The 26,415-nt window shown below is 44.8% G+C and overlaps 2 protein-coding genes and 1 long non-coding RNA gene across 9 annotated transcripts in view; 2 read left to right on the forward strand and 1 right to left on the reverse strand.

Annotated features, from left to right (window-relative positions):
* Window positions 1-22,459, forward strand: part of TULP4 (TUB like protein 4) — a 107,254-nt gene extending 84,795 nt beyond the window's left edge. For 4 of the 5 annotated variants that reach the window (XM_080998346.1, XM_080998344.1, XM_080998345.1 and 1 more), the window contains 10 exons: window positions 2,397-2,531; window positions 3,332-3,498; window positions 3,936-4,160; window positions 5,414-5,648; window positions 6,326-6,470; window positions 8,424-8,568; window positions 8,931-9,024; window positions 9,841-9,984; window positions 11,940-14,593; window positions 16,837-22,459. In XM_080998346.1, the coding sequence (XP_080854472.1) occupies window positions 2,397-2,531; window positions 3,332-3,498; window positions 3,936-4,160; window positions 5,414-5,648; window positions 6,326-6,470; window positions 8,424-8,568; window positions 8,931-9,024; window positions 9,841-9,984; window positions 11,940-14,593; window positions 16,837-16,953 (4,061 nt within the window). In that variant the 3' untranslated portion in view covers window positions 16,954-22,459. The remainder of the gene's footprint in view (window positions 1-2,396; window positions 2,532-3,331; window positions 3,499-3,935; window positions 4,161-5,413; window positions 5,649-6,325; window positions 6,471-8,423; window positions 8,569-8,930; window positions 9,025-9,840; window positions 9,985-11,939; window positions 14,594-16,836) is intronic. The other variant, XR_013983901.1, reaches the window with a different exon arrangement.
* Window positions 655-26,354, reverse strand: LOC308473145. Its single transcript, XR_013983948.1, has 3 exons — window positions 26,122-26,354; window positions 24,989-25,058; window positions 655-1,411 (listed from the first exon to the last, which is right to left on the reverse strand). It is a non-coding gene; the product is annotated as an uncharacterized lncRNA (long non-coding RNA).
* TMEM181 (transmembrane protein 181) overlaps window positions 24,050-26,415 on the forward strand; it is a 30,660-nt gene continuing 28,294 nt past the window's right edge. For 2 of the 3 annotated variants that reach the window (XR_013983904.1, XM_080998387.1), the window contains exon 1: window positions 24,050-24,617. Coding sequence is in view for 2 of the 3 variants with exons in the window: in XM_080998387.1 (XP_080854513.1) it covers window positions 24,472-24,617 (146 nt within the window). In the remaining variant the exon portion in view is untranslated. The remainder of the gene's footprint in view (window positions 24,618-26,415) is intronic. The other variant, XM_080998388.1, reaches the window with a different exon arrangement.

The raw sequence follows: 26,415 nt of genomic DNA on the forward strand, positions 1-26,415 counted from the left end.
CTTCAGGTACAACTGTAAGAAAGAAACATTTTTGACAATGTTGGTTTCAGTGAGAAAACTTCCTTCAATTTTTTTGAGGAAGGTTAACAACACTGGGGAAAATGTACTGCATGAATGTGACTTTCATGACATATCTTCAAGACTCAAACTGTGGTTTCATACGGAGTGTCATCGCTGCAAAGAGAGAGAAGGCTGAGGGGAAATACCAGGGTTCCCTGACTGCAAGGAGGGCTCTACTCAACCTTTGAGTGAACACAAGCAAAAGCCTCCTTCAGACCTTTCCTGCTTCAACACAGGGTGTATAGGTTGGGGACCGAGTACAAAATGGGCCCCTGTAGAATGAATATTCTGAATTGTGTTGCACCTGAAGTACCGTATTTTTCGCTCTATAAGACACACCGGACCACAAGACGCACCTAGTTTTTGGAGGAGGAAAACAAGAAAAAAAATATTCTGAATCTCAGAAGCCAGAACAAGAGGGATCGCTGCGCAGTGAAAGCAGCGATCCCTCTTGCTGTTCTGGCTTCTGGTATAGCTGCGCAGCCTGCATTCGCTCCATAAGACGCACACACATTTTCCTTACTTTTTAGAAGGGAAAAAGTGAGTCTTATAGAGCAAAAAATACGGTAAGTCTTTCTCCATGCACCTGGAGTTCCTGTCTTTTATTGGTTGGGGCAGCATGCATCTGGGTGCAAGGGCCAGGGACTCTTCCATTCGTCACTCGCTCTTCTAGGACAATAGGAGCAAAACCGCCCCACAGTGCGCTTAGCATGGGGGGGCGACTGGCTTATTGTGGACAAACCCTTTTGCCTGCTCAGGACACTTCCCTGCAATGGCAAATGCATACACGAGGGTAAATCAAATATACACAACATCCTTAGAGGACTGTGCTACAGTTTTCCTTTGTCAGAGTGTGATTAATGAGAATGGTGATATTAGGCTTATTATAAGATTGGTTTACTGTTCTAGGCAGGAACATTGTAACTTCTGGTGCATCCCTTTAGATGAGTGAAGGAGGCTAGTGTGTAGTTGATGCTGAGTCAATCAGGAGTGGGTGAGCTTAGTAGCTTCCAATAATTATTCTAATATGACGTGTCCTTGTGAAGTATCACTTGTTCTTCATAAACCTTTCAAAGGAGACATGCCTTTGACTCACAAACATGACTAGGAGGGGCTTAATTGGATTTTACTTCTAAAACTATACCAATTATATGGTGCTGGCTTTTAAGTCACCGTCCACAGCACAATTTCCCTGTAGTTCAATTACCTCATTTTAACACATAAGCACATGAATAACAACATTTGGTTCCGTTCACAACTGAATGTAGCTTAATGTATGATTAGTGAGAATATGCTTAACTGGTGCCTGGAGAACGTCTTTCTCTTGGGACAGCAGCACCTTCTGTCAAAGCTAGTTACATAAAACAGAGAATGAAATAGTGAAAGCTGCAGATGGTGCTGTAGGCAATTTAATATTATATACAAAGGAAGTTAAACACTGAAGAATGATCTTGTCAAAACCAGACTCTCTTTTATAATGGCACAGAATAGCGTTTAGCCAACTGGTGTTCTCAGGGCACGTAGATAAGCCCATTCTGATGCTCCAGACTCCCATTTTGGGATCCAGTCCTTATGGAGGGCCAGCTTCTATATTAACGTCTATGTCATGTAGCAGTAAGGGCTTAACAGAGCTGAAGTATGATTGGTCCAGTACCATGAGGTCTTCAGTCTGGAGGGCTGAGGAGGGGACGTGTTTCTTGAAAAAAAATCTTGAGTCAGATTGGTAATAGTCCCTTGGCTTTTGAGAATGTGGATGAGATAGCAGTTCAAGAAACTTTTTATGAAATGAACATGGTGAATCATTGCTTATTTTTCTTTCAACAGAAAGCTGTGAACAAATTGCTTTTTTGAATCCCACCTTGACTAGACTTTCATAAGGTGATAGTAGCGCTACTTCAAGGGCCAAGTCTGGCCCACAACTGCCAGTTGGCTACCCCTGGCTTAGAGCTTGAACATTGCTAGGTATCACAGAGAGGTGCAAACTGAAAAGACTCTTTGTCTAGTTTGGTTGGCACTGCCTCCGTGTTTGCGCCCGTTATGGGCCAGGATGGTTGCTTCTGACTCCATTCTTTTCCTCATACACGTCCAGGGACATGTAAATATTCCCACTGTGCAGGATCACTGAGGGCACAATAGAAGAATTGTGTCATTTGCATAACACTGCAGAGACCATACCACAGTGCTGTGGCGTGAGGGTGGGGTTTATTCCTTAACAGTACTTGACAGGGTAGGAAAACATCCCCTGAGTGTCACAGCTCTTTGCACAGTCAACAGGTGATGAGCTAGGAACCTTGGTTCAAACTTCTTCCTAAAAGTTTTTTTCCCCCACCCTGCAGATGGTCCAGCTGCATATCCAGTTCTGGTGCAGAACACCAAACCGCTGCTCACTGTCAGCTTCACATCAGGAGACATTAGCTTAATGAACAACTATGACGACTTGTCTCCTACCATCATCCGCTCAGGGTTGAAAGGTACGCAAAGGGAGACTTGTCTTCCTGCCCTGCTCCCACCGCTTCATTTTCTGCTTTAGATCTTGATTGCTTTGACATGAATATTTCAGCATCTGTCTCTTGAAATGCAACATCCATCTGCAGCGATTTCCACTAACAAGAGTGACGCCTGCTGGTGAAAAGAGCACATTTCAACAAGGGGATTCCTTCTGAAATAAACTGGTAGCCTGTCTTACATTCTCTGGCGCTCGACAGCAGCAAATGAGAACCATGTGCTTTTCAAAATAACCTCCAGCTTTAGGCGGTGACCAATTTTGTTTTGCTCTCCTCTGTTCTGTTCCTTCAAGGGTTTTGTGAAACCCTTAGGAAACCAAAGCCGGAAGGCTGGCGGGTTCCAAAGTTATTTTAGTTTGAGGCAATGTTTCCAAAGGCTTAAAAGTGGAACTTCAGGTTTAATTCAGTTGAAGCAGTAGCTTCAGTCGGTAGAGTGAATGAAGGCTTGCTCCACCAACCTCAGCCTGCTTTTAGCCAGACCCCACCTGCCTGCCTCCTTGCTTACAACCAGACCTGGAGTTGGCACGGCCTGTCAGCTTCCTCCTCCTCAGTCTCAGAGCTGCCTCTTGTAGAAATTAGCAGGGAAAGGGAAGTGGAGGAATTAACCCTCCCGGTTAGTGGCAGTAACCTGTGCTTTTGGTTAGCCAGGGGAGCAGTGGAGGCCCCTGCTGCCTCCACTGACCTGCTTACTGAGTGTAAGTGTGTGGGATTGGGCCTATTTGCTAAGTGTAGTAAAGTGAACCTCCCCCTCCCCTTTGTGATTTCAGATGTAGTGGCTCAGTGGTGCACGCAGGGAGACTTGCTGGCTGTTGCAGGCATGGAAAAGCTAAGCCAGCTGGCTGAACTCAGCGGTGCTTCCTTTCTGAAAAGTGCACTGGTCAAGTTCTACAATGTTCACGGAGAACATATCTATACCCTGGAGACTCCTGTGCAGGTAAAGATTACTCTGAAGTGAGATATTGAAACAGGAGCATGGGAGAATAACAGCCCACAAAAACAACTGCTAGTGGGGGATATTATATCAAGGGAGGTTTGCCCAGTGGATGACAGTCACTATAATTTAGATAATTTTATATGTAGGTCTCCCCACATACAGCAAATAAGTTTTGATTCCATGCTATTAGTTACAATACTATTCAGTGAAGGATGAAAAATAATGGAGAAATCTGTATTTTAAAACAAAATGTCTTCTGGTTACAGTAATAAACTGATACCATATCTTAGTGAAATTGTAAGTTGTACAGCCCCCAGAGAATTCTACTACTTGAACATACAGAAAAGCCCTGAGACATTAGGGTTTTCCAAAATAGAATGGGTCTTAAAATATGCTTCAATGAGAGGAAAACATCTGAAATGTTACTTTTCATGCAGCGTCCCATAATCTCAATCTGCTGGGGTCACAGGGACTCCCGCCTGCTCATGGCTTCTGGTCCTGCCCTCTACGTTGTCCGAGTGGAGCACAGAGTGTCCAGCTTACAGCTTCTGTGCCAGCAAACCATCGCTAGCTCCTTGCGGGATGACAAAGATATCAGTAAATTGACTCTGCCTCCCAGGCTCTGCTCATACCTCACCACTGCCTTTACACCAACGATCAAGGTAAACAAATGGCTGGGTGTTAAGTGTGTCAGGGTCAGTGGACAAAGGTAGATGGAGTTGAACAGCTGACAGCAGCTGAGGCATAAAGCGCACAAGCAGGGAATGTTTGATTCGTAATAAACATTCAGATTGCACTCTGAGGCTGCCATCTCAAACACTTATTTGGGACTCTGTCCCCTTGAATGCCTTGGGACTTCTGAGTAAATACACCTAGGGTTGCATAACCATGCAGAACAGCTTGTAGGGTTTTATCACTGTCGTTTTGAGAGGGTTGTGATGGCCGTTTGAAGAGCAGTGCAGGGCAACCTGACTAAGGGCCGTTTCACAAATGTAGCTTTCTTGTACAGGTTAAGCAGTCCCGACTGCCCTCAGGCATGTTCGTGTACCGAGAGCTTATTAATAAAACCAGTCAATCACAACTGCTGCCAGCCGCAGTTTGTGGCTGTAATGACATTTTCCACATCTGCTTCAGTTGTGGCCAAGTGTATCCATGATTAGAAAGGTCACACATTATATTAGCCATGCAAATGTATGGGAGGTGGATGGGACTGCTTTGGGGTAGGTGTAAACTTTGTGCATGAACAGAGCCTGGTGAATGGGCCTTTATTTAAAGGTTTCCCAGGACAAGGCATAAAAGCTACCAGCTAGATCGCAACACCTGTCTGGCTCTTATGAAAACTTCTTGAGAAACCTGATCCCAGTCCCTGTGCTGTTGACAAACTTTATACTTCTGTAAAAGAAGCAAGCACATACAGTCATACCTCATGTTACGTTTGCTTCAGGTTACGTTCTTTCAGATTACGTCCTGCGGCGACCCAGAAGTACTGGAAAGGGTTACTTCTGGGTTTCGCCGCATGTGCAGAAGCGCTAAATTGCGCTTTGCGCATGCACACAAGCGCCAAATCATGCCACGCACGTGCGCAGATACGGCGCTTCAGGTTGCGCTCTTTTCATGTTGCGAACGGGCCTCCGGAATGGATCCCGTTCGCAACCAGAGGTACCACTGTATTACTGAAGTGGATGCTTCTTGGTCTCTCTGCAGTTCTGGTGCATCATTCTAGAAGTGGTCACTTCTCATTTAAAATGTAGCTAGCTTTTTGTGGTCCTGATTTCTTTTATTGTTTTATTAATTTAAAGGCAGAATTTACCACTGCAGTCATTAAAAATAATAATAATAATCAGGAGCATGAAAAAGCAACACGAGGGAAAACTCTTTGTATGACTCACAATTTTTCCTCCTATATTTAACTCAGCCTCCTATCCCAGACCCCAACAACATGAGAGATTTTGTTAGCTACCCAACATCTGGCAACGAAAGGCTTCACTGCACAATGAAGCGGACAGAAGATGACCCGGAGGTTGGAGGGCCTTGCTATACACTGTATTTGGAATACTTAGGGGGTCTGGTGCCTATCTTGAAAGGGCGCCGAATTAGCAAACTGCGGCCTGAGTTTGTCATCATGGATCCAAAGACTGACGGAAAAGCAGGTACAAGGCATTAGGCAACTTTTTAGTGCCAATTTCTAGATTCCGGTCCTGTGCAGAGACCCTCAAGTGTTGCAAGTTTACTGCACGTGGATTTCTCGTGCAAACCTCGTTGATTTTATTGTATGCAACTGATCTTCACATGGGAAAAAATATGCCCACAAATACGCTCTTTGTTGAAATGTATCATTCTTGTCGGTCGAGCGTCATGTACTCACTGGAGCTCCCACTTGTGGAACAAATCAGTGGATTGGGTTGTGGAGATGTGTATCCTGTTAATGCCCCAAAATCGTGCATCCACACAAGAACCCATGGCAGTACTATTTCCCTGCTCTCATCAGCCATTCTGAAAGACACTCAGTAACAGGCATAGTTCAAGTCATCTTCCAAGTTGCAGTACATTATAATATTCAGTGTCCTGACAGGAGAGGGAAGATTCTCTAATTAGCTGTAGACATTTTTCAGTGTCAGAGAGATGCCTGTCAACTAGCATAATTGAGCACCATCCGCTTGATTTTAGGCTATTGCTGATTCTGCATGAGTTTCAAAGAATACGCCACGCTCCTTGCTGCAGTTGTATCTCGGCTATTGCTTGTAGAATATCCTAGAAATGATTGACAGTTGTAATTGGGATTTGGTTTCTGAAACCTTTTTTTTTTTAATGGGGCCTGTGTTGACAGATGAAATCTATGGAAACAGTTTGATTTCCACCGTGATTGACAGCTGCAACTGCTCTGATTCCAGCGATATTGAACTGAGCGATGACTGGGCTGCAAAAAAGTCTCCCAAAATCACTCGAGCTAGCAAATCACCCAAACTTCCCAGGTAATCATTTTGGTAACTCCACCTTCCTTTTTCTCCTGGGTCTTTGAATTCCTTTTTTATGCTGAGAGGGCACCCTACACACTTAGAACAAAGGGGAACCTTTTCATACAGGCATCAGAAACGGGCTGCTTCAGAAATGTTAGGGTTCTTTTTGCTGTGAAACATTATTAAGGCCCCTAGAGTTCTCCTCTGTGATTAGCTACAAGCATAATACAGACATAATCCCCCTATAGTTCTGGTGTCCTGTCCCTGACAGTTTCAAATGTTTAACAGCACATAACAGTGCAGGGTACTTGTTAGGTTATTTGCTTGCTACTAGCGAGTGTTTTAAGCAGAGTTCTATATATTGTGTGTGTGTGTGTGTGTGAACGTGCGCACACGTGCACGGTGCAAAAAAATAATAATAAATCAAATCCTGTGATTAGGATAAAACCACCTACTTGAATTTTAATTTGTTGACTTAGTTTACATACTGTGTCCTGGTTCCAAGATTAGCTTTGCTTTTCAAAAATTTGGAATAATTGGCAAGCACTGAGAAAATCAGTGTTTGGGAATAAATTCTAGGTATATAGTGTGGGCAATGACCAGTGAATGATAACAACCCAGGGTGCTGAAGTTCCACCCCTAGACCACCATTGTATTCAACTATATATCCTAGATATATATCAACATAAAGAAACCTACAACAATCTCTCTCTCTCTCTCTCTCTCTCTCTCTCTCTGTCTCTGCTCAGACTTTTGAGAGCAAGGTTCCAGATTTGCTACTGGTGCTAGGAGAGTGCTTAGCTCCCTTCCCTGAGAAACATGTTCTTCTTTTGGGACACTGTGGTCTGAGTTGTGTATTTTGATCTTTGTAGGGCTGGGCTAGATATCCCTTTTTCTATTTCAGCATAATAATAATAATAATAATAATAATAATAATAATAATAATTATTTATTTATACCGCTCCCATCTGGCTGGGTTTCCCCAGCCACTCTGGGCGGCTCCCAACTGAATATTAAAAACACAATACAGCATTAAACATTAAAAACTTCCCTAAACAGGGCTGCCTTTTGATGTTTCTAAAAGGTGAGTGATGCTTCTCCAAAGCTCACAGCACCAGCCATGGGCATTGTGTCGGAGAAATAATGCCCTAGTTCTTTCGAAACAGCTGTTGTCCCTGTGATGCTCTTTAGCAGGGTATTAAGCCCGATGCTCTGGTCCTGATGCATTGGCATAAGCCTATTATGATCCTTAGCTCCTGAACCTGGAGACAGGCCAGCAAGGGGGGGAAATGCTTTCCTTACCAATTATTAAAATAGAACCACTTTTCTAGTACAAAAATTCCATGGGACTTCATATGTTATCTTTCTGTTTACCGTTTAGCCAGAACTAGAGATGCTGGGCAAAGTATACTTGGATTATTTAGTATGTTAGGTTGAAGACAGATGTGACATCTTTTATAGTAATGGGCCGGTCTGAAATGCTCTTTCTGCATTCAGTCCCAATGCCCCTCCAGAGTCATTCTGCAAAAGTTTTCAAGTATGAGACAGAAAGCAGCTATGCCAATTGACAGACTCCATGTAACATCACCAAGAAACCTCCCTCCAATCCTCAGGTCCCTTTTGCATTTAAAGTTACCGTTTTAATTAATAAGGGACATGAACACCCTTGCAGCTTTTTTCCAGGGGGGGAGGAAACCTATACAAGTCTGATGGCTAAGCCAGGATGTCCTTTTCATTGGTGTGGCTGTCTGTCATCCCATTTGCAATGTCGGACCAAAGGCTGCACTGTGAACTCTTTTCATATTAACTCTTGTCTTTGCTCTTGAAGCTACTTTCGAATGGTAAAACTTGTTAGCATTTCCCCCACCACCCACCTAAATTTGTATTCCACGTTCTCTTTTTGTATAGAGAGACAGAGAGTACCTATTTGTGCCTGCCTCATTATTGTCATTTTTGTTTTGTATGCAGAATTAATATAGAAGCTCGCAAATCTCCAAAGTTGTCACGAGCTGCTCAGGAGATATCAAGATCTCCCAGGCTACCGATAAGGAAGCCTTCCATAGGTTCACCAAGCCTAACTCGTAGAGAGTTTCCTTTGGATGATATCACTCAGGTACTGCATGGCTATCTCATTATCTACCAGAAACAGAGGCACCGTGTCTCTGAATACCAGTTGCTAAGGTACAACAATGGGAGAGCCCTGTTGGCCCCTTGTCCTGTTTGTGGACTTCCCATAGGCATCTGACTGGCCTCTGTGAGAACATGATGTTGGACTAAATGGGCCTCTGGCCTGATCCAGCATGCCCTTCTTATGTCCTTCACTCGTTTTCATTGGTGGAATTTCCCTTGTCAATGTGAAGATAGAAATAATCATACTGATTTGACCTAACAGGACTATTGTAAGGATAACTAAGATAATGTATGTGAATACTATATAAATGCTTGTTGTCGTTCTGTCATACCTTTTTATTGCAGCACAACTACCTTGCTCAGGTCACGTCAAATATCTGGGGAACCAAATTCAAAATTGTGGGTTTGGCTGCTTTCCTACCAACCAATCTTGGTGCAGGTAAATTAACTCTTTAAGAACTGTCTTCATTTCAGACCCTTCCTAACCAGAAAAAGTGTGCAAATATTATTTAACAGTAGTTAAAATTTTGCATCTAATTCAGTCATGGAGTTGTAAGCCATGAAACAGTTTGGACTATTTCTGTGGCATCTTCTACTGGGTCAAAACTCCATAGAAGTGGTGCTTAAAAGGATACTGTCCCTAATTGTGGGAGTATACCAGAAAAACATTCCATGTAGGGAGAAATTCCTTCTGCTCCAGAGCCTATTTCATTGCCATGTTAAGGATATACTTTATATCTGTTTGCTTGGTAAATAAATCACATCTGTATGTAGCTCTTTTGATTCTCCCCACTTGCTTTTGGAGGAGTGGTCATGTTTGTATTCCTCATCCACATGGTTTCCCAGTAGTCCAGACACTGACCTAGCCCAAACTTGCTTAATTTCAGTAATTGAATGAAATCATACTAGACCTTTTGCTTAGAGACTTCTTCAGTTATGAAAAAATACATAAATAGAAAGTACTTCCGGATACGTGTATATTTTTGTCTTTGTGTGTCATCACTGGGAAGCCTTGTTTGCCTGTATCTTCCCGGTGCATGTACATACAACAAAATGTAGTTGTGTGTGCTTGTCGCATGCAGTCATCCAAATATTGCATCCTCTTTCTTAAATAGACATACTTTCCATGTAGGAGTTTTATCATGGTTGAAGTCCCTCTAATTGGCTGATTCCTTTAGTAATGCTGGACCCTCCCTTTGTATTTTCTGCATCACAGATCTTTTCTTTCTTCCCTTTCCTTGCATCCTTTTTGTAGTTATCTATAAAACCAGCTTGCTGCATCTCCAGCCTAGGCAAATGACGATATACCTTCCAGAAGTGCGGAAGATTTCCATGGACTATATAAACCTTCCTGTCTTCAACCCCAATGTTTTTAGTGAAGATGAAGATGATTTGCCAGGTGAGATTGAACTGATTGTCTAAAATTTTATGAAACTCTGTAAGAAGATTGACTCTCCTTGTAATTAAAAGCCCAAGGCACATGAGTCCATTCCATGTTTTGCAAGATATGCTTGTTGTGGTGGAGAGGCCAGATTGGAGCTTGCTCTTTGACTTCCATTTTGGAGTCTGTGGTGAGGCTGGGAACTGCAAAATAGGGCTTGAAAGACCTGTGTACTTCCGGTGTTGTCATTGGGAGCCTGGTAGAGCCTGGAGGGCTCCCTGTGCCCTTCGCAGCCTGTGTGGGCATTCCATACCATACTGCCCTTGCCCTGTGTTGTGAACAGTGCATTCAAGATCAGGGGAGCTGGAAGGCCTCAGACACAGGTGTACATACATGGTGCATTTAAAGCCTTAATGGAACCTTCTTCTCAGACTCCTGAAAGGAATGTGAAGTTGAAAAGGGTGATGAGGCAAGCCCAGGAACAGTGCAGGCTGCTGGGGTGGAGGGGTGTTTCTTGGCTCCAACAAGTTTCTGATGACATAGCTGAGAGCTCAAAAGGGCCTATTGACAATTCATAATTAATCTGTAAGTGGCAGCAGCAGCAACCACCACCATTAGTTTAGATGTCCGGTGGATGTCCTTTTAATTAATCCATTTTAAATGGGTCAGTTATGAATTTGATCCAGAGAGAGTCCATTAATCCCCTGAGAAGAAGCATCTGTTAAACTGGGAATTAAATTATGAGGCTTCAGTATTAACCGCATTTTAGAAATCTGCAAGGGGATTGACACAAGCAGACAATCAAAAGACCTGGAGTGATATAGAGGCACTCATAATTGAAAAGGTTCAATCTCCAATGGTGACTTAACTGCACAACCTTAGAGTGGCAGGAATCCATCATGGTGCCTGGGAATTGAGGCTCCAGTGGTAGCCAGAAGCATTCACAAATGTCAACAGGTGAACAGGTTGTATTCTCTCCTCAGATTCACATTGGGTTACTGTCATTCATGCCTTCATAACTGCTTGCTTTTCATGACATGAACTATAGCTTATTATACATTCCACCCACTTGCATCAGAGTCTGGTTTAACAGAGTGGCAGAATACTAGAGTGTTCCTGTTCCTTCTGAGATAAAGGTCTGATGCAGATACAGTGCTGGCTTCCTGCTAACTGTGGTCAACAAATTGGAAGCCAAACCCTTTCTGGGGCAAATTCCCACTCCTTTGCTATGACGAAGCAGTTTGTTGGCTCCAATGCTTACCACTATTAAGTCTAGCCAGGATTTCCCTTAAACCAGGTTATTGAACTGAGGACCATGGAGAAAGAGAGACTTACCCCAAGGAGGTGAGGGGCTTTGTGGAGGGACTGCATGTTCTCAGATCTGGCTCTTAATACCCTTACTGTAGTGAGGTGGGAGATAATATTACTGACCTAATATGACAGCACAAATACAAAAGTTAAATAATCAGTATTTAACAAATGATTCCAGTACCTTTAAAATGGAAATTAATGCTCTAGATGGCAGAATTAATTTAGTATACAGTAGTACCTCGGGTTACAGACGCTTCAGGTTACAGACGCTTCAGGTTACAGACTCTGCTAACCCAGAAATAGTACCTCGGGTTAAGAACTTTGCTTCAGGATGAGAACAGAAATTGCGGTGCGGTGGCAGCAGGAGGCCCCATTAGCTAAAGTGGTACCTCAGGTTAAGAACAGGTTAAGAACCAACACAGAGCATAGGGCTGGAAATAGTACCTCGGGTTAAGAACTTTGCTTCAGGATGAGAACAGAAATTGCGGTGCGGTGGCAGCAGGAGGCCCCATTAGCTAAAGTGGTACCTCAGGTTAAGAACAGTTTCAGGTTAAGAACGGACCTCCAGAACGAATTAAGTTCTTAACCTGAGGTACCGTTATATCTCTTTTTGGATGAAAGCTGTGATGCTGTATTCTGATACTCATATCTTTTTGTCCCAGTGACTGGAACATCTGGAGTTTCGGAGAACAACCCACCTTGCACCGTAAACATCCCGATTGCTCCTATTCACAGCTCAGCACAAGCAATGTCACCAACACAGAGCATAGGGCTGGTTCAGTCTTTGCTGGCCAATCAGAATGTGCAGCTGGACGTCCTCGCCAATCAGACGACAGCTGTGGCAGCGGCGGACCACGTGACTGACAATGCAGTCCACTACCCAATCCCAAGCAGGTATTCCAACCCAGGCCAAGTGATCTTTGGAGGAGTTGAAATGGGGCGCATCATCCAGGCACCCCCTCAGCTCCCCCTGCCGCCCCAGGGTGCAATCCAGATGGCAATTGTGGACCACAGAGATGGGGACAGAGACCACGAACACCTCCAGAAGGTCAAGACGTTGCGTCCAGTGCCACAGGCAGCTGAAGGAGAAGCATCCGTCTTCACCACTGCCCAGGAAATTCAGATGAACAAAATGAATCCTCCCCCTCCATACCCTGGAACCATACCAGCAGCTCCCACCACAGCTCCTCCTCCTCCTCCTCCGGTACCTCCCCAACCTCCCATAGATCTCTGCTTGAAAAAGGGAGATTTCCCCCTTTATTCCACAGGGCATTATCAAACCCCTCTTGGCTATGAAAGAATCACTACCTTCGACAGCAGCGGGAATGTGGAGGAAGTTTGCCGGCCTCGAACGCGGATGCTGTGCGCCCAGAACACTTACACTCTGCCAGGGCCTGGCAGCTCCGCCACTTTAAGGATCACTTCCTCAGAGAAGAAGATTCAGCAGCCCTGTACCAGCGCCACCCTAAACAGGCTCACGGTGCCGCGTTACTCCATTCCAACCGGGGATCCGCCACCTTACCCGGAGATCGCAGCCCAGCTGTCTCAAGGTCGCGGCATGGCCCAGAGATTGGACAACAGCATAATCCATGCCACACTGCGGCGGAACAGCAGAGAGGCAGCGCTGAAAATGGCCCAGCTGGTCGACAGCCAGAGAGCCACTCTGCAGCTGCCCCCGAAACTGAAGAGCAACATTGTGGCAGCCCAGTACCAGCAGAGGGTGCCAACGGCACTCTACACCTGCAGCCAGTGCAGCAGCGGCAGTGGCAACAACGGTGGTGGCGGCGGTGGCAGCGGCAACCCTAATAGCGGAAGTGGGAATATGAGTGGCATCAGTGGTAACAGCAGCACGTCCGGCATGAACAGCATGAGACCGGACATGACGACCGGGAGCAGCTCTCAGCACAGCTCGGTCATCGCACACTCCGTCAGTACTTCGCCCCTGGCCTCCCAGTCCTCTTACAATTTGCTTAGCCCACTGGACAGCTCTCGTGAACGGACAGATTATGTGAACTCTGCCTTCATGGAGGATGAAGCTCTTTCTCAGCACTGCCCCGTGGAGAAACCGGTGCGCCACATGCCTGTGGCCATGGCCGAGCCAGGCATTGGTGTCAAAAGACCACCCCCCTATCAGTGGGAACCAATGGTGGGTGAGGAGATATGGGTCCCTCAAGAAAGGACAGCTCCGAGTACTTTGCCTCACCCTGCCAAACCTGCCCCCCTAGTCATTGGCCAAACTCAGCACCTGGATATATCCCGAGCACCGTTTGTTTCCCCCAAATCTCCAACCAGTCCCACTGCCACTTTCCAGATGAGCTACGGGGTTGGAGCCCCATACTTGGGGAACTACGGTGTTCCTCCCCCTCCTCCCCCTCCTCTTCTTCAGGGAATGCAGGTCCCCTGTTCTCCCAAAGAAGCTTTGGCCCCACCCCAGATTGCACAACAGGAGCCAACGGTTGTGCTTCAGCCAGGTTACCCCTCCAACCTTGCTTACTGCCCTTTGCCCCCCCTGTACCCTGGAAATAGCACTTGCTCGAGTTTACAGCTGCCACCAATGGCCTTGCACCCGTGGAATTCCTACAGCACATGCCCACCTGCTGCGCAGAGCACCCAAGGCACTCTGCCCCCCAAGGCACTGCTGGTGGTGGAGAAGCCTGTCATGTCTCCTCCACCACCACCACCACCAGTGGAGCCTCAAGGCCACACGGGCACAGACGTGATGGCGGAGACAGCAGACAACTTCCAAGAAGTCCTGTCCTTGACCGAGAGCCCCGTGCCTCAGCGGACAGACAAGTTTGGGAAGAAGAATCGGAAGCGCCTGGATAGCCGAGCGGATGAAGGGAATATGCAGGCTATTACAGAGGGAAAGGTCAAGAAGGAGGCAAGGACGACTCTGACCGACTTCAACTCGCTGATATCCAGCCCTAGGCTGGGCAGGGAGAAGAAGAAGGTCAAAAGTCAAAAGGACCAATTGAAGTCCAAAAAACTGAACAAGATGAACGAATTTCAGGACAGCTCAGAAAGTGAGCCTGAACTGTTTATTAGCGGGGATGAGCTAATGAACCAGAGCCAGGGCAGTAAAAAGGGATGGAAAACAAAAAGGAACTTGAGAACAGCCAGTGAACTGGATGAGTTTAAGTGCCGGAAAGCCAACGAAAAGGAGGACGGGCGGCTGGGAAGCCAGGGCTTTGTGTACGTGATGGCTAACAAGCAGCCCTTGTGGAATGAGGCAACACAAGTATATCAGCTGGACTTTGGAGGGAGAGTGACCCAAGAATCTGCAAAAAACTTCCAGATTGAGCTGGAAGGGAGACAGGTAAGATAACGAGTTGGAAATTACAGGCTGCTTCTTGTGTTAGGCCTTGACATGTGCGCCAGAGGAACAGGGCTGGCCCAAAGACTTTGTGCCTCTGATGCGAGTGCTGCCACTGCCAACTCCTCCTTCCCCCTCCCCTCCAGCTTTGTAAGTTTTGCTGCTGCTAACATGGTGGCAGAACTCGCCATCTCCTCCCACCCCTATCTTCTGCCTTGCTCTGGGGAAAGGGGTCCTTCCTTAGAGTTAGGCATTCTGGGCGAGGTGGCCTTGGAAAGTGCCTGCCCACTACCACTTTGCCTCGCTGGCTAATTAAAGGTTTCAAATCACTAGAACTTCTATTTTTTAAAGTCCAGCTGTTGTGGCAAAGCAGTGTTGGGGCAGACACTCTTCCAGTTCACCTTACTCAGAATACTTTGCTCTAAGGAAGGACCCCCTTCAGTGTAAGGCATGAGGATGCGGCAAGTGCTCTGGAAAGCTCAAAGCAACTTGGTGGTTGGGTAGTGGTGACAGCTGGGTGGATGGACTGGTGAAACAAGCGAGTGAGGACCTGGGGGCAGTAATCTGCCACCTCCTACTGCCACCACCAGAAACAGTTGCCTCAGTTTGCTTTCTACAGGAATGCTGGCCCTGCAAATGGAGTATGACGTGACTTTTTTCAAATAGACACACCTTCTTGCAGATTCATTTGCAGGAAATAGTGGCATGTGAAAGGCCTGGTGCAAACAGGATCCTGATGCCTTATCCCTTGGGTGGCCAATATCTGCCCAAGGCATTGGACATACGTTTGTGTAACATCTGTAGAGCATTTGTCTCTCACAATTTCACAAATATTGAATACAATCCATACAGAGGTTGCCTTTGAGGCACAGGCAACTTCTCTGCAGCATAAAAATCTTGAAGAAGAGAAGAAGAAGAAGAAGAGTTTGGATTTGATATCCCGCCTTTCACTCCCTTTAAGGAGTCTCAAAGCGGCTAACATTCTCCTTTCCCTTCTCTTGACTGTATAAAACCAAAGCTATTCTATTCCACCAAGAAGAAATTTGATGGTAGCTGCTTATAATTGTGGCTTCTGTGCCTCAGAGCAGCTATAACAGATTATGGGATATTTTAAATGTCACAGTGAATAGAAACATATGAACCCATGTAACTATAAGGAACATAGAAATATGATGTCATCTTCAGCTGATGTCATACCACAGATGCACATTTCACATGAAAATAATACAATGTGAGAACAGCCTTTTGGCACTCTATCATGATTACAAGACTAATACAACAACCAACCAACCAACCCAGTGTCAAAGGTCATGAGAGTCTGAAAAACAGGCAACAGTAATGTATGTGTAAGGTGAAAGTGATGGGGGAATATATGAACTTTAAACCCTGGCCATTATTTTCAGTCTCTTAGAGCAGGTATAGTGAATTTGTGGCCTTCCAAATGTTGTTGGACTACTACTCCCATTGTCCCTGACCATTCACAATGCTGACTCGGGCTCATGGGAGTTGGAGTCCAAGAACATCTCAAGAATCATCAGTTCCCCAGCCCTGCTGCTGCAGCAGCATAGAAAAACCTGGTGCATTCTATAGCAAAGATGCATGAAAGGAGGTGCAAAACATTGTACAAACCTTAGGCACCTTTTATTTTCTGGGATCCAGGATTGGAATGGCACTTTAGCTAGCTCTGCTTCATTGTGTAATTTTGCAGTCTCCCTGATATACCAGGAGGCTGAGCAGACAAGTCACTGTAGATTCAGTTGTGATATCTATAGGTTATTTCGGGATTGCAGTCATGTTGCATCGACGTTGTCCAAGAACAACCAAGATCCACCAGAACATAACGGCTTCAGTCTGATGAAAATCATGGAAAATTCCTGTTGTGCTGATATGATCTCTTCAGAATATTCAACCTCATTAATCATTGTGGGCTCTGAACTTCCCCTGTGAAAATAGGTGAAGCCAGTGCTATATTTCTAGAAAAGAGGCGCCGGAACTCACCATGAACACCTCCCTCATTCTCTTAGAACGGCAATGCTGCCCACCTGAGAGGTGCCTGAACTGAGTTCCTCTGGGCAGAGCCACTTGCCAATTGAAATGCAGCTCTCATATGAGGCAAGAAGTTGTGAAATCACCCCCTCCTTGCTTTAATGGGCCAATTTTCATATTTTAACTCTTGCTCGATTTCTAGTTTATCTTTACCAACTTTTCCTCTTCTTTATTTCTTTCCCCGCTACTTTCTCCTCCAGGTCATGCAGTTTGGGAGGATCGATGGCAATGCTTACATTTTGGACTTTCAATATCCATTTTCAGCGGTGCAGGCCTTTGCAGTGGCTCTGGCTAATGTGACTCAGCGCCTCAAATGAAAAAGAGAAAAAGACCAGAGAGGGGGAGGGAGAGAAACCCTGCTAAATCTTTCACATAAGGGCCAACCCACGAAGGCCCGGCAGAGACGTGCAAAGTAAAGAAGAAAGTGCAACTGGAAGAAAAGAGCGAGTGCCCGAAGGAGGGCATCAACTTTAAACATTATCGGGGATGGGGTGGGGACTCTGTGGTTTGGGATTTATTTTATTTGAATCAACATATGTGCTGGTTTCTTCAGGGCAAGCCAAGGAGGAGAGCTATTCAGTGTTATGTTGGGAAATGTGGCTTTTGGCTTGTTGTGGCGGTTCTTCTGTGTTTGCTGCAAAAAAAATAGCTGATGTAAGCTGATAGAAGGATTTAAAAAGACTGCCCTTCGTTTTCTTTCATTCTTTTATAGACTGCCTTATACCATGCTGGGTTTTTTTTAAAGCAGGGAATGCAACTTTCTTTCCCCCTGGACCACTTTGTACTATTTTCATCAATAGTTACAGCAAAAAAAGAAAAAAAAAGAACAACAAAAATGCTACAATATACTTGAAGACACGTGTTTCTTCTCTGATAACTGAGCACTGTAGGCACCATGGAGGTTATTCAGAAACCTTACCTAGTTTCCAAAATGTTATTCAAAAGAAAAACAGAGCTGTTACCTGTTGGATCGCTTGCAAAAGATGGCCTGATCAGCACATAATGCTAAGACAGATGATGACATAGCTTGGATAAGCAAGTATGCAGCTACAGAGAGCAAAAGTTGTGGCCACTTCACTCCTCCCCTGCTCCTGCTGCTCCTGTGATACCCAGAGCAAAGCCATGGTTTGCATGTGAACCTGGGCTCGTGGTTTGTCCTAACTCCAAACAAGCCATGAGCTGTAAGCAAGGTTTTTTTCTTGGTAAATCATTAGTTTGGATTGATACCAATGCTATCACTCAGCAAGGCCTGAAGTAGGAAACATTATGACAAATCCCCTGGGTTAACACAGAACGAAAGAAAGAGGAAGGAAGATGAAAAAGTGACAAACCCCAATACGGTCCCAGAATATATGAGGAATCTTTAATAAAAGTGTCAGTTGTCTGATGCATTTCAGTAGAAACGTTCCTTGGGGTCACAAGAATATTATTTTGTTGGAATAACCTAGCAGGAAGACGTGTTTCCCTGCTGGAGAATTTTAGATTCTTTGTCAGGGACTCTGCGTCCCAGAGGTAGCTTTCTACATAAATGCATTGAGCAAGTGACATGTTTATGTCAGTTTCCTCATCTATCTTGGCACCTTTAATCTTTTTTTGCTGCACTTCTTGACCATGACACCTTCCCCCTGGAAACTAGCAGCTTAAGTCATTCAGCATTGCAATTTTTGATTGTAACCTTAGGAAAATATTCACCCTTCCTTTGCTCACAGGCTTATTTGACTTTAATTCTCCACACACATAATGATACAGAGCATGGTTTCTCAAAGGTGGCCACCAAGATCTTTTGTGTGCATTTGCTCAATTGATTCTTCTATATGAAACAGGCTGCAATCAAGAAAAAACTGAGAGGATAATGTGCATACACACACACGATTGGTGGAGTGCATTCTCTCATTTCACTTGCACAGGATAACATAAGAGGTAATAAAACACTTGGATGGAATCGGCAACCCCTTCTGGAACAGAGCCTGTAGACAAATGAATGGCCAAGTGTCTCCTCCATTGCTTCCTAATCAATAGCATGCAGTAGGTTAACCCTTAATGCTGTCTTCCCAGAATATTGACATTTTCTTTGACATTTTCTTCGGCTACACTTGCTGTCCAGTAGCAGCTGTTGGGTGGGACAGAGCTGTGGAGCTGCCCTCCTGTTGCTGACATTGCTGCAGCTTACCTGGACTGCAGGGTAAGGGCTGTGTGGATGTGCCTGTGAGAATGGCCATTTGGCTCTACAGGTTTGTCTACAAAGCCCTAACCTCACTGCTGGCTGCCTCCAGTCACATCCAGGTAAGTTGCAGTGATGCCAGTGTTCAGAGGGCTGCTCCACTCCACAACTCCAGCCACTACTACTGCAGTCACAGCTAAAGACTAGCTTGAGAGTCACCAGAATAGTGGAAAGGCTAATTAGGAATATGTAACTCTTCAGAGAATTCTGGTCAGGATTATTCCATAAGTGGGAGAATTGTCTCTTGATTTAGAATGTGAAATGGAGCTTTTAAGTTCAGGTCTATATAAAAAGTTATATGACATTTAGGAGAACGGCATTTAGCAGTGCTACATATCCTAGAAACACACTTAGAACATTTCATCTAAAACATTTCAAAATAAAACCAGGGGAGAAAAATCAACATGTTTGCAGCTGGCATCAGCATCTGACATCCTTACGCAGCTGCCATGGCACCTGTGTGCTGACATGGCACACTGATGATGTTTGCTCTGGGCTTTTCTTTAAAAGAAATTCTGGTCTGATCCTCTGAGCACTGCCAGGCATCTGGATTTAGCCACCCTTCTCATTTCCCACAATGCCCCCCAACCTAATTGTTCTTGAGCATTGTGGGAAATTAAAAGGTAGCTAGATCTAAGTGACCAGAGCACTGCTATCACTGTCAGGCAAGTCCACTAGGACCTACTGATAGCAGACTGATGCCACTAGAGGACGCTGCCCAGTGCCTTTTCAAATTTGGAGTTGGCCCTGAACATGTTAATCATGTGTCAATGTAGTATCTGGAACCCTATAGAGAAAATAAAGCAAATATAAAGAGAAGCAAATATAGAAGCATTAAAGCCTTAGGGCTGATTGTTTTTTAACAAAAGTATCCTTGCAAAGTGGAGTACGAACAAAGATAATTAAGAATAGATCCCAGCTGTGTAAGATCAATTTGAATCAGTAGGAAGGTTTACACAGGTCACTGTGTGGTGAAATGTCTCCAGACTGTTACTGGAATGAAACAAGCTCTGTGATCCTCTCCCGGCTGTAATTGACGCTTATAATACATGTCTGAGAATTCCCCCAATATATTGTCTTAAAAGACATTATCTTTTACTTTTTTTGGTCTTCATAAACTTGAATTATATTGAATTATATTATTTACAAGGAAACCTTGGGAATACAGAACCCAGGCCTAACTAACATTTCATTTGAAGGGAAGTCTTGGAAGATGTATAGAAAAATTAAAATATTGGTGCTGTGGCTTGTTTTTGTTGTGTTTGTGAAATGAAAGGCAAGACCAACTAACCTAGTAAGAAGACAAAATGATGGAATAAAAAGCGCCATATTTTCTTTTTGTGTTAAACTCTGCAGCCTTAGGCTCCAGCTCATGTGAGCAAGGTTGGTTCCTTTACATCTCTGCAAAATTGAATTGGATCCAGTGGTCTACCAAAACAGAACCCAGTGCCTTTTGGAGACTGCAGTCCATACATTATTAGGCCATGCTGGTGCTGCAGCAGAATCTCAGCTGATTAAATAGTAGAACTGGCTCTTGAGACTCAAGGTGTACTCTTAAAGTCACATGATGCAGCAACTTGGTAGAAGCTAAGCAGATCTGGGTTTGTTTGATCAGTGCTTGGATGGGCAACCCTATATATACTGTCTTGAATGTACATGGAAGAAAGGTGGAGTGTAAAGAGTGGAATATAAATGAAATATATAAATCCTGGTTTCCTTCAGCGAACAGTATAGCATCTTGTGCAGGGAAAATATTTTTAAGGCCCATGTCCCTCATACTTTCCCCTTCTAGTATCTTTTAAGAGCTTTGTATAGAAGTGGTGTGTGTGTGTGTTTTTGCCTGAAGACCAGATGGAGTCTTTGTGATGGCAATATAATCTGACATAGAGTTCATGTACCAGCTTTGAGGAGCTTTGCATTTGACATTGCAACGGTTTGCATCTTTGGCCATTTCCTCCCCTGCTTTCTCAAGGGCATTTCATACACTGTATGAAACCTAAGTTTGCCCGACAAAGGTATACTTGGCAGGGAGTCATAACTCCCTGTCAGGTGCACCTGTATAATACCTGTGTTTTTCATTTGCAGGTTACATTTTTGGATGTACACCTAAATGAAATGTGTGAAGTGGCTCTCACAAGCAACTGAAAAGATAAGAGTAGGAGAAAGTTATGTTAGAGCTGGTCCTTATATTGAACAGACTGATCACATGTGGCAGTAGCTTATAAAGTTGAGTGTGCTGGAATATATCTTTTTCCAGTCCTTCCAGCACTTTTGGGTACAACTGGAATTTTCTTCCCTGCCTTGTCATGTAACTTCTATCAGGGCAAGACAGCTATAGCAGTCAGGAGCTGGTCAAATCCTCTTGTCCATTGTCCCTTCCTCTCTACAAGAGTAATGGGACATGCTAAATATGTCATTTGGAATGTTAATAGTTTACGAGGAACTTTTAAAAAGTACCACTTTTCAGAATATTATTGGAAGAATTGGCTAAAATGGATACATTTTAAGATTGCATTCCATGTTATGCAGCAATTGTTGTTTCACACCAAAATTATTGGGATGGAGAGAGAGAAATCTGATGCAAACCTTTTAATAAATTTGATTTCTGTTTAAACCAATGCATACAACCCAAAAGATTGTAATCTGATCGAGGTGTTCTGGAGAGTTAGGAAGGTCTTCACTTGTTGAATGTTTACTCTGTCTTTATAAATGGCTAACTGAAAGAGGCATTGAAATAGTGTGTTAAGATGAAATGGATAAAAATATTAGAAGATGCTTGTATTTCCAGTGTTTTGTTAAAATAGTGCTCAATGAGCTCATGTCATAACCATTGTTCTTGTCATTTCAGGTCCGTTTCTCTTTTCTTTTGTCTCCATTTGGTCTTCTGTTCTAATTTACCCTACCCCTCTCAGTCTGTGTTTTTATCCTCTCCTGTTATTTAGCAGAGGAGGGTTTTAAGCTCTTGCTATTTGTTGTAGATACAATTTTTTGTATTATTGTGGAATTGCATGGGGATACATAGGGTTGAAAAGGCACTGTAATCTTTACTGGAAAAGGGTGAAATTTTTTAATTTTGCATTTATTTATAAATGCATTATTTGGGTACTGTAACTTTGGTAATTGTTTCTGAATTTATTACTTGCCTTTAAAAATGTTATTTGAGGATTGCTTTTGTTTTATTTTTATTTTCTTCCAAGTTTTAATAAAAATATATAGTCAGGTGCATGGATTTCCTAACCATGCAAAGCCTGCATGATGATCTCAGTTCTGCAGAGAAAATGGTACACTTATCTGACCACCTGCAGTATTTTTAATGGCCTTTGTTTTGTTTTTCTTTTCTAAATATGCCATTCAGACCTGGGTTTCCATTGTAATTCTGAACCTTGCCCTGACCTGCCTCTCCTGTTATGTGCCCTGTGTAATAGATTGTGAAGAAGGTACCTAGAAAGCATTAAATGGTTTCCTTTCAAAAATGTGGTTTGTCCAAAATTTTGACTGTCTACATGATTGAGATGGGGTCAGTTGCCCTATTTTCCTTGATGGTTTGGAATTGTAAGAGTTGTCCAGGTGTTGCTTATTAAAGTTTTGGCAAACTAGAGAAACTGTGAGTTGATTTTGGTGTTTTGTCTCACACTGAGAATCTTGAATGTTTGTGTGTTTTAGTATGCAATGTATAGCCTCAATATTCGTAACAGATTGTTTTATTCTTATTTGCATATCTGGGTGCCTCTTGTTCTTTCTGATGCACACTTGCTGTCATTCCTGCAGCATGATGCTGGACCAGAAACCTTGTAATAATGTTCTGCTATAACCAAATTTTGGATAACAGCCAGTTTCCTCTGGATAGTTGATGAAGATATCCCAATGGGATTTGTGTTTCTTTTCATACTAAAAAGTAGATAAGCAAGGAACAGCAGTGTTTCCTCAAAGAAAGCCTTCATTTTTTCCTTTTCTGTAAATAAATAAAGTACTGGGGTGCAAGATTGTTACCCTCTTTTAGTGGGCAACCTTTCTGGATGCAGATGCAACACATATTTCTCAAGTGGAACCAGTACAGTCCATATGCTGTTGCCTCTGAATCACCGTTGTGAAGCCCTACTTTGGATGCCATTGGAAAGGAGTCCTTTTAAAACTCTGAGACACACACACACACACACACACACACACTCGCTCCAGAAACATGACTATGTAAGGCTGATGCCTTAGAGTTTATAAAAATCCCAGAAGATTGGATTGAGGTGCCAGCAACAGCAAGGTCTCAGTTCTCCAGACTGTCAAACAGCAAGACTGACACAGCATTTGGTACTGCTGGGCTTCAAACGAGGGTGGAATTCCCAACCCCAGTGGGGAGCAGGTTTTATTAGCTGCGCTGCTAAGGGTTTGGAATTCAATTTATAGAATTCTATGCTTTCAATTGTGGGCACATAAGCAGCAACTTGAGTGATAGGCCACAGGTTCTGATTTTGCTCTCAATGCAAGCCAGCTATTTGGAGTGGTAGGATTCTGCCACTTGGGTCAGACTTGAAATGTAGGCAGAGCCAGAATTTTATAGTTTGACAGGACAAATTCATGGAGGATGAAGCTTTATTCTAATTCCACTATTGAAGGAAATATGCCTTTGTACCAGTAGCTGGGAACCACTCAGGCCCTGCTTTGGGGCTTCCTGTGGGCATCTGGTTGACCATTTTGAAAACAGAAATACTAGGTGGGCCTTTAGTATGATTCAGTGGGTCTCTTATGTTCTCCCCCCCCCCCACCAGTTTCAAGAACTGCCAATTTCTCACTTGCTTGGTCTTTGCTTGGAAACTGATGTTTTAAAATTGACAGGCAGCTGTAGGTATTGTTTCTATGCCGCCCTAATGTGTTCCTCAAAGCAGAACCAAGCCTCATGTTCTGAGCTGCCTGCAGTCTGAAGGCTGCTGAAAGGTGATATACCAGTAGCACCGGCGCTTCCTTGGGCAGGAACCAAACATATATCGGGCAAAATACCAGATGATGGAGAAACCGCTCTGGTTGCGAGGAATACCGAGTTGCCAAATGAGGGCCTCTGCCCCACCTCAAACCATGCCATGTGTAAACGTGCCTGAAAAACATCACGGGACCAGTTTCCCAGGGGCCATTTTGCCACCAGTCCCCAGTGGCGCTGTCCACGGTGCTGATTTTTTTCCAGCTCCACCTGGTCCGTGGACCATGGGGATTTTATCTCGTTAAAAACAACCACCACCACCATACATTATCGCCTTGCCTGCTCTTTGCGCGCATTTAATAACAAAAGCCCTCCGCGTCCCCTTAGAAAATGTATGGGGCTTCAGCAGCCAAAGCAGAGCTGGAGCCGCCGCCGCCCACAAAACTCCCTTCGGCGCCCAGTGGCGGCGCTCTGCCGAGGAAGGAAGAGAGGAAAGCAGGAGGGTCGCTTCAAGCGGCGGCCTCTCGGCCATTGCAGCTCTCTCCCCCTCGGCAGCCCGGCTCAGCGCCGAGGAGCTCCAGACCGAGGCCCAGGCGCCACCGGGGTCTCCATGGCCGAGCGCGGGAGGCGGCGGCGGGCTTAGAGCGGGGCCCCCGGGGGTTGCTGCTGTCTCCGCGGCCGCTGGCTGGGTGAGGAGGGGCTGGCGCGATGTCCGGGTGCGGGATGGAGGCGGATTACCCCGCCTTTGAGAACCCGCTCTGCGGCGAGCTGAAGCACATTTGCAAAAGGATCAGAGAGACCTACAAGGAGATCAAAGAGGACCTGACCCCTTACAAAGATGATCGCTACTACAGGTAAGAGCAGCGGAGGCGAAGGGAGCAGCGCGCGGAGGGATGGAGAGGGAAAGAGAGGCCTCTTTATTTTCTAGGGAAATAGCTGTTTGCATCAGCGGTCTGGCCAAGCCCTGTTAAAAATGCTTCTTTAAATACAGCACGTAGGATTCAGAAGCAGCTATTCATTTATGAGCAATCCCCAGGGGAATCCTTATTTGCACGCACTTTGGGGGACGTGATTTGCAGAGTGAAGCCTTCCCACCCACCCCTCTTCCTCCTCCTCCTCCTCGCCGGCTGCGACAGTCTTTTCCCTCCCGCGCCGCCGCTTTCTCAGTACCAAGGATGGAGATGGTCCAGCGTTTCAATATGGCTGCTGGGAAAAGGAGAGTTACCTTCTTCCAGCGGAGCTACCCTTTTTGTTTCTTTTGCGATGAGGTTTTGATGAGTCACTTCAGAGAGTCCCTGAAAGGGAACGAGTTTCTTGTGTAAGGAAAAGAGGGAAAGGGAAAGAGTTGCTTGGGTAACCTTCTTGATGGCATTTTCTAAATGTGGAATCTGGGTCTGGGATTCTTCTCGACTCTGATCATATTCCACCATCACCCTGCCCGGAGAAGTTGAGAGGGATTTTCCCCACCCCATCACCGCCGAAAGAGCCCATGATCCTCTTGTACTTACATGGGGTTGTAATGTAAATAATCAGGGCTCCACCTTCTCTCCCATGAGTCCTCAGGATCTAAAAGCTGTGGTTCCTTTGCTCACTCTTCCCTAAACCTTCTCCTGCCCATATTCAGGTTTCCCCCCACCTAATAACTGATTTCCCTTTCATATGAAGAAGAAAACTACCTTTCCAAAATTTTCAGAGTTCGACAAAAACACAGGAGCAAGGTATCCCCCTGAGCCACAAGCCAGGGAATATCCTCTGTGTGGAACTCCATGAAATAGATGGTTCCTATGCATACTACAGGGACGCTGGTGGCGCTGTGGGTTAAACCACAGAGCCTAGGGCTTGCTGATCAGAAGGTCGGCGGTTCGAATCCCCGTGACGGGGTGAGCTCCCGTTGCTCGGTCCCTGCTCCTGCCAACCTAGCAGTTTGAAAGCATGGCAAAGTGCAAGTAGATAAATAGGTTCCACTATGGCGGGAAGGTAAACGGTGTTTCCGTGCGCTGCTCTGGTTCGCCAGAAGCGGTTTAGTCATGATGGCCACATGACCCGGAAGCTGTACGCCGGCTCCCTTGGCCCATAAAGCGAGATAAGCGCTGCAACCCCAGAGTTGGCCACAACTGGACCTAATGGTCAGGGGTCCCTTTACCTTTACCTTTATGCATACTACATGCATTACTAACTAAAGTCTTTGCGGAATTTTATTTATCCATGTGGTTCAGGTTCCAGCAACTCTAACCATAAAGAAATACAGTTAAAAAACAACAGCCCTCCTTGTAATACTGAAAGAAATCCAGCTCCACTAAATCCAGTGAGAGGTTTGCTGTTGACGTCAACAAAATGAGAATTGCATCCTTTACCTACCGTCTTAAGTCTTAGCTCATATATCTTGATGAAAGGCACAGCTCTGTGCATATTTACTCAGAAGTTAAGTTTCACTGAGCTTAATAGGGATTATATTGTAAATTACGGGTCTGTTGTATAATAAAAACGGAGATGCAAGCCTTAAGAAGTATTATAAAATTAGAAATTAAGTAATAACCAGGTCCAGTCTTATGAGCCAGGAAAAGCCTGCTTCTATCTGAATCACTGGTGGGTGGCGCGTCACATTTTGCCTTTTGTACCGTCAGGACAGATAAAGGCTATTGGAGGGTTGAT

This window comes from Podarcis pityusensis (genome assembly GCF_964106645.2).
Source record: "Podarcis pityusensis genome assembly, chromosome: 3".
Lineage (NCBI taxonomy): Eukaryota > Metazoa > Chordata > Lepidosauria > Squamata > Lacertidae > Podarcis > Podarcis pityusensis.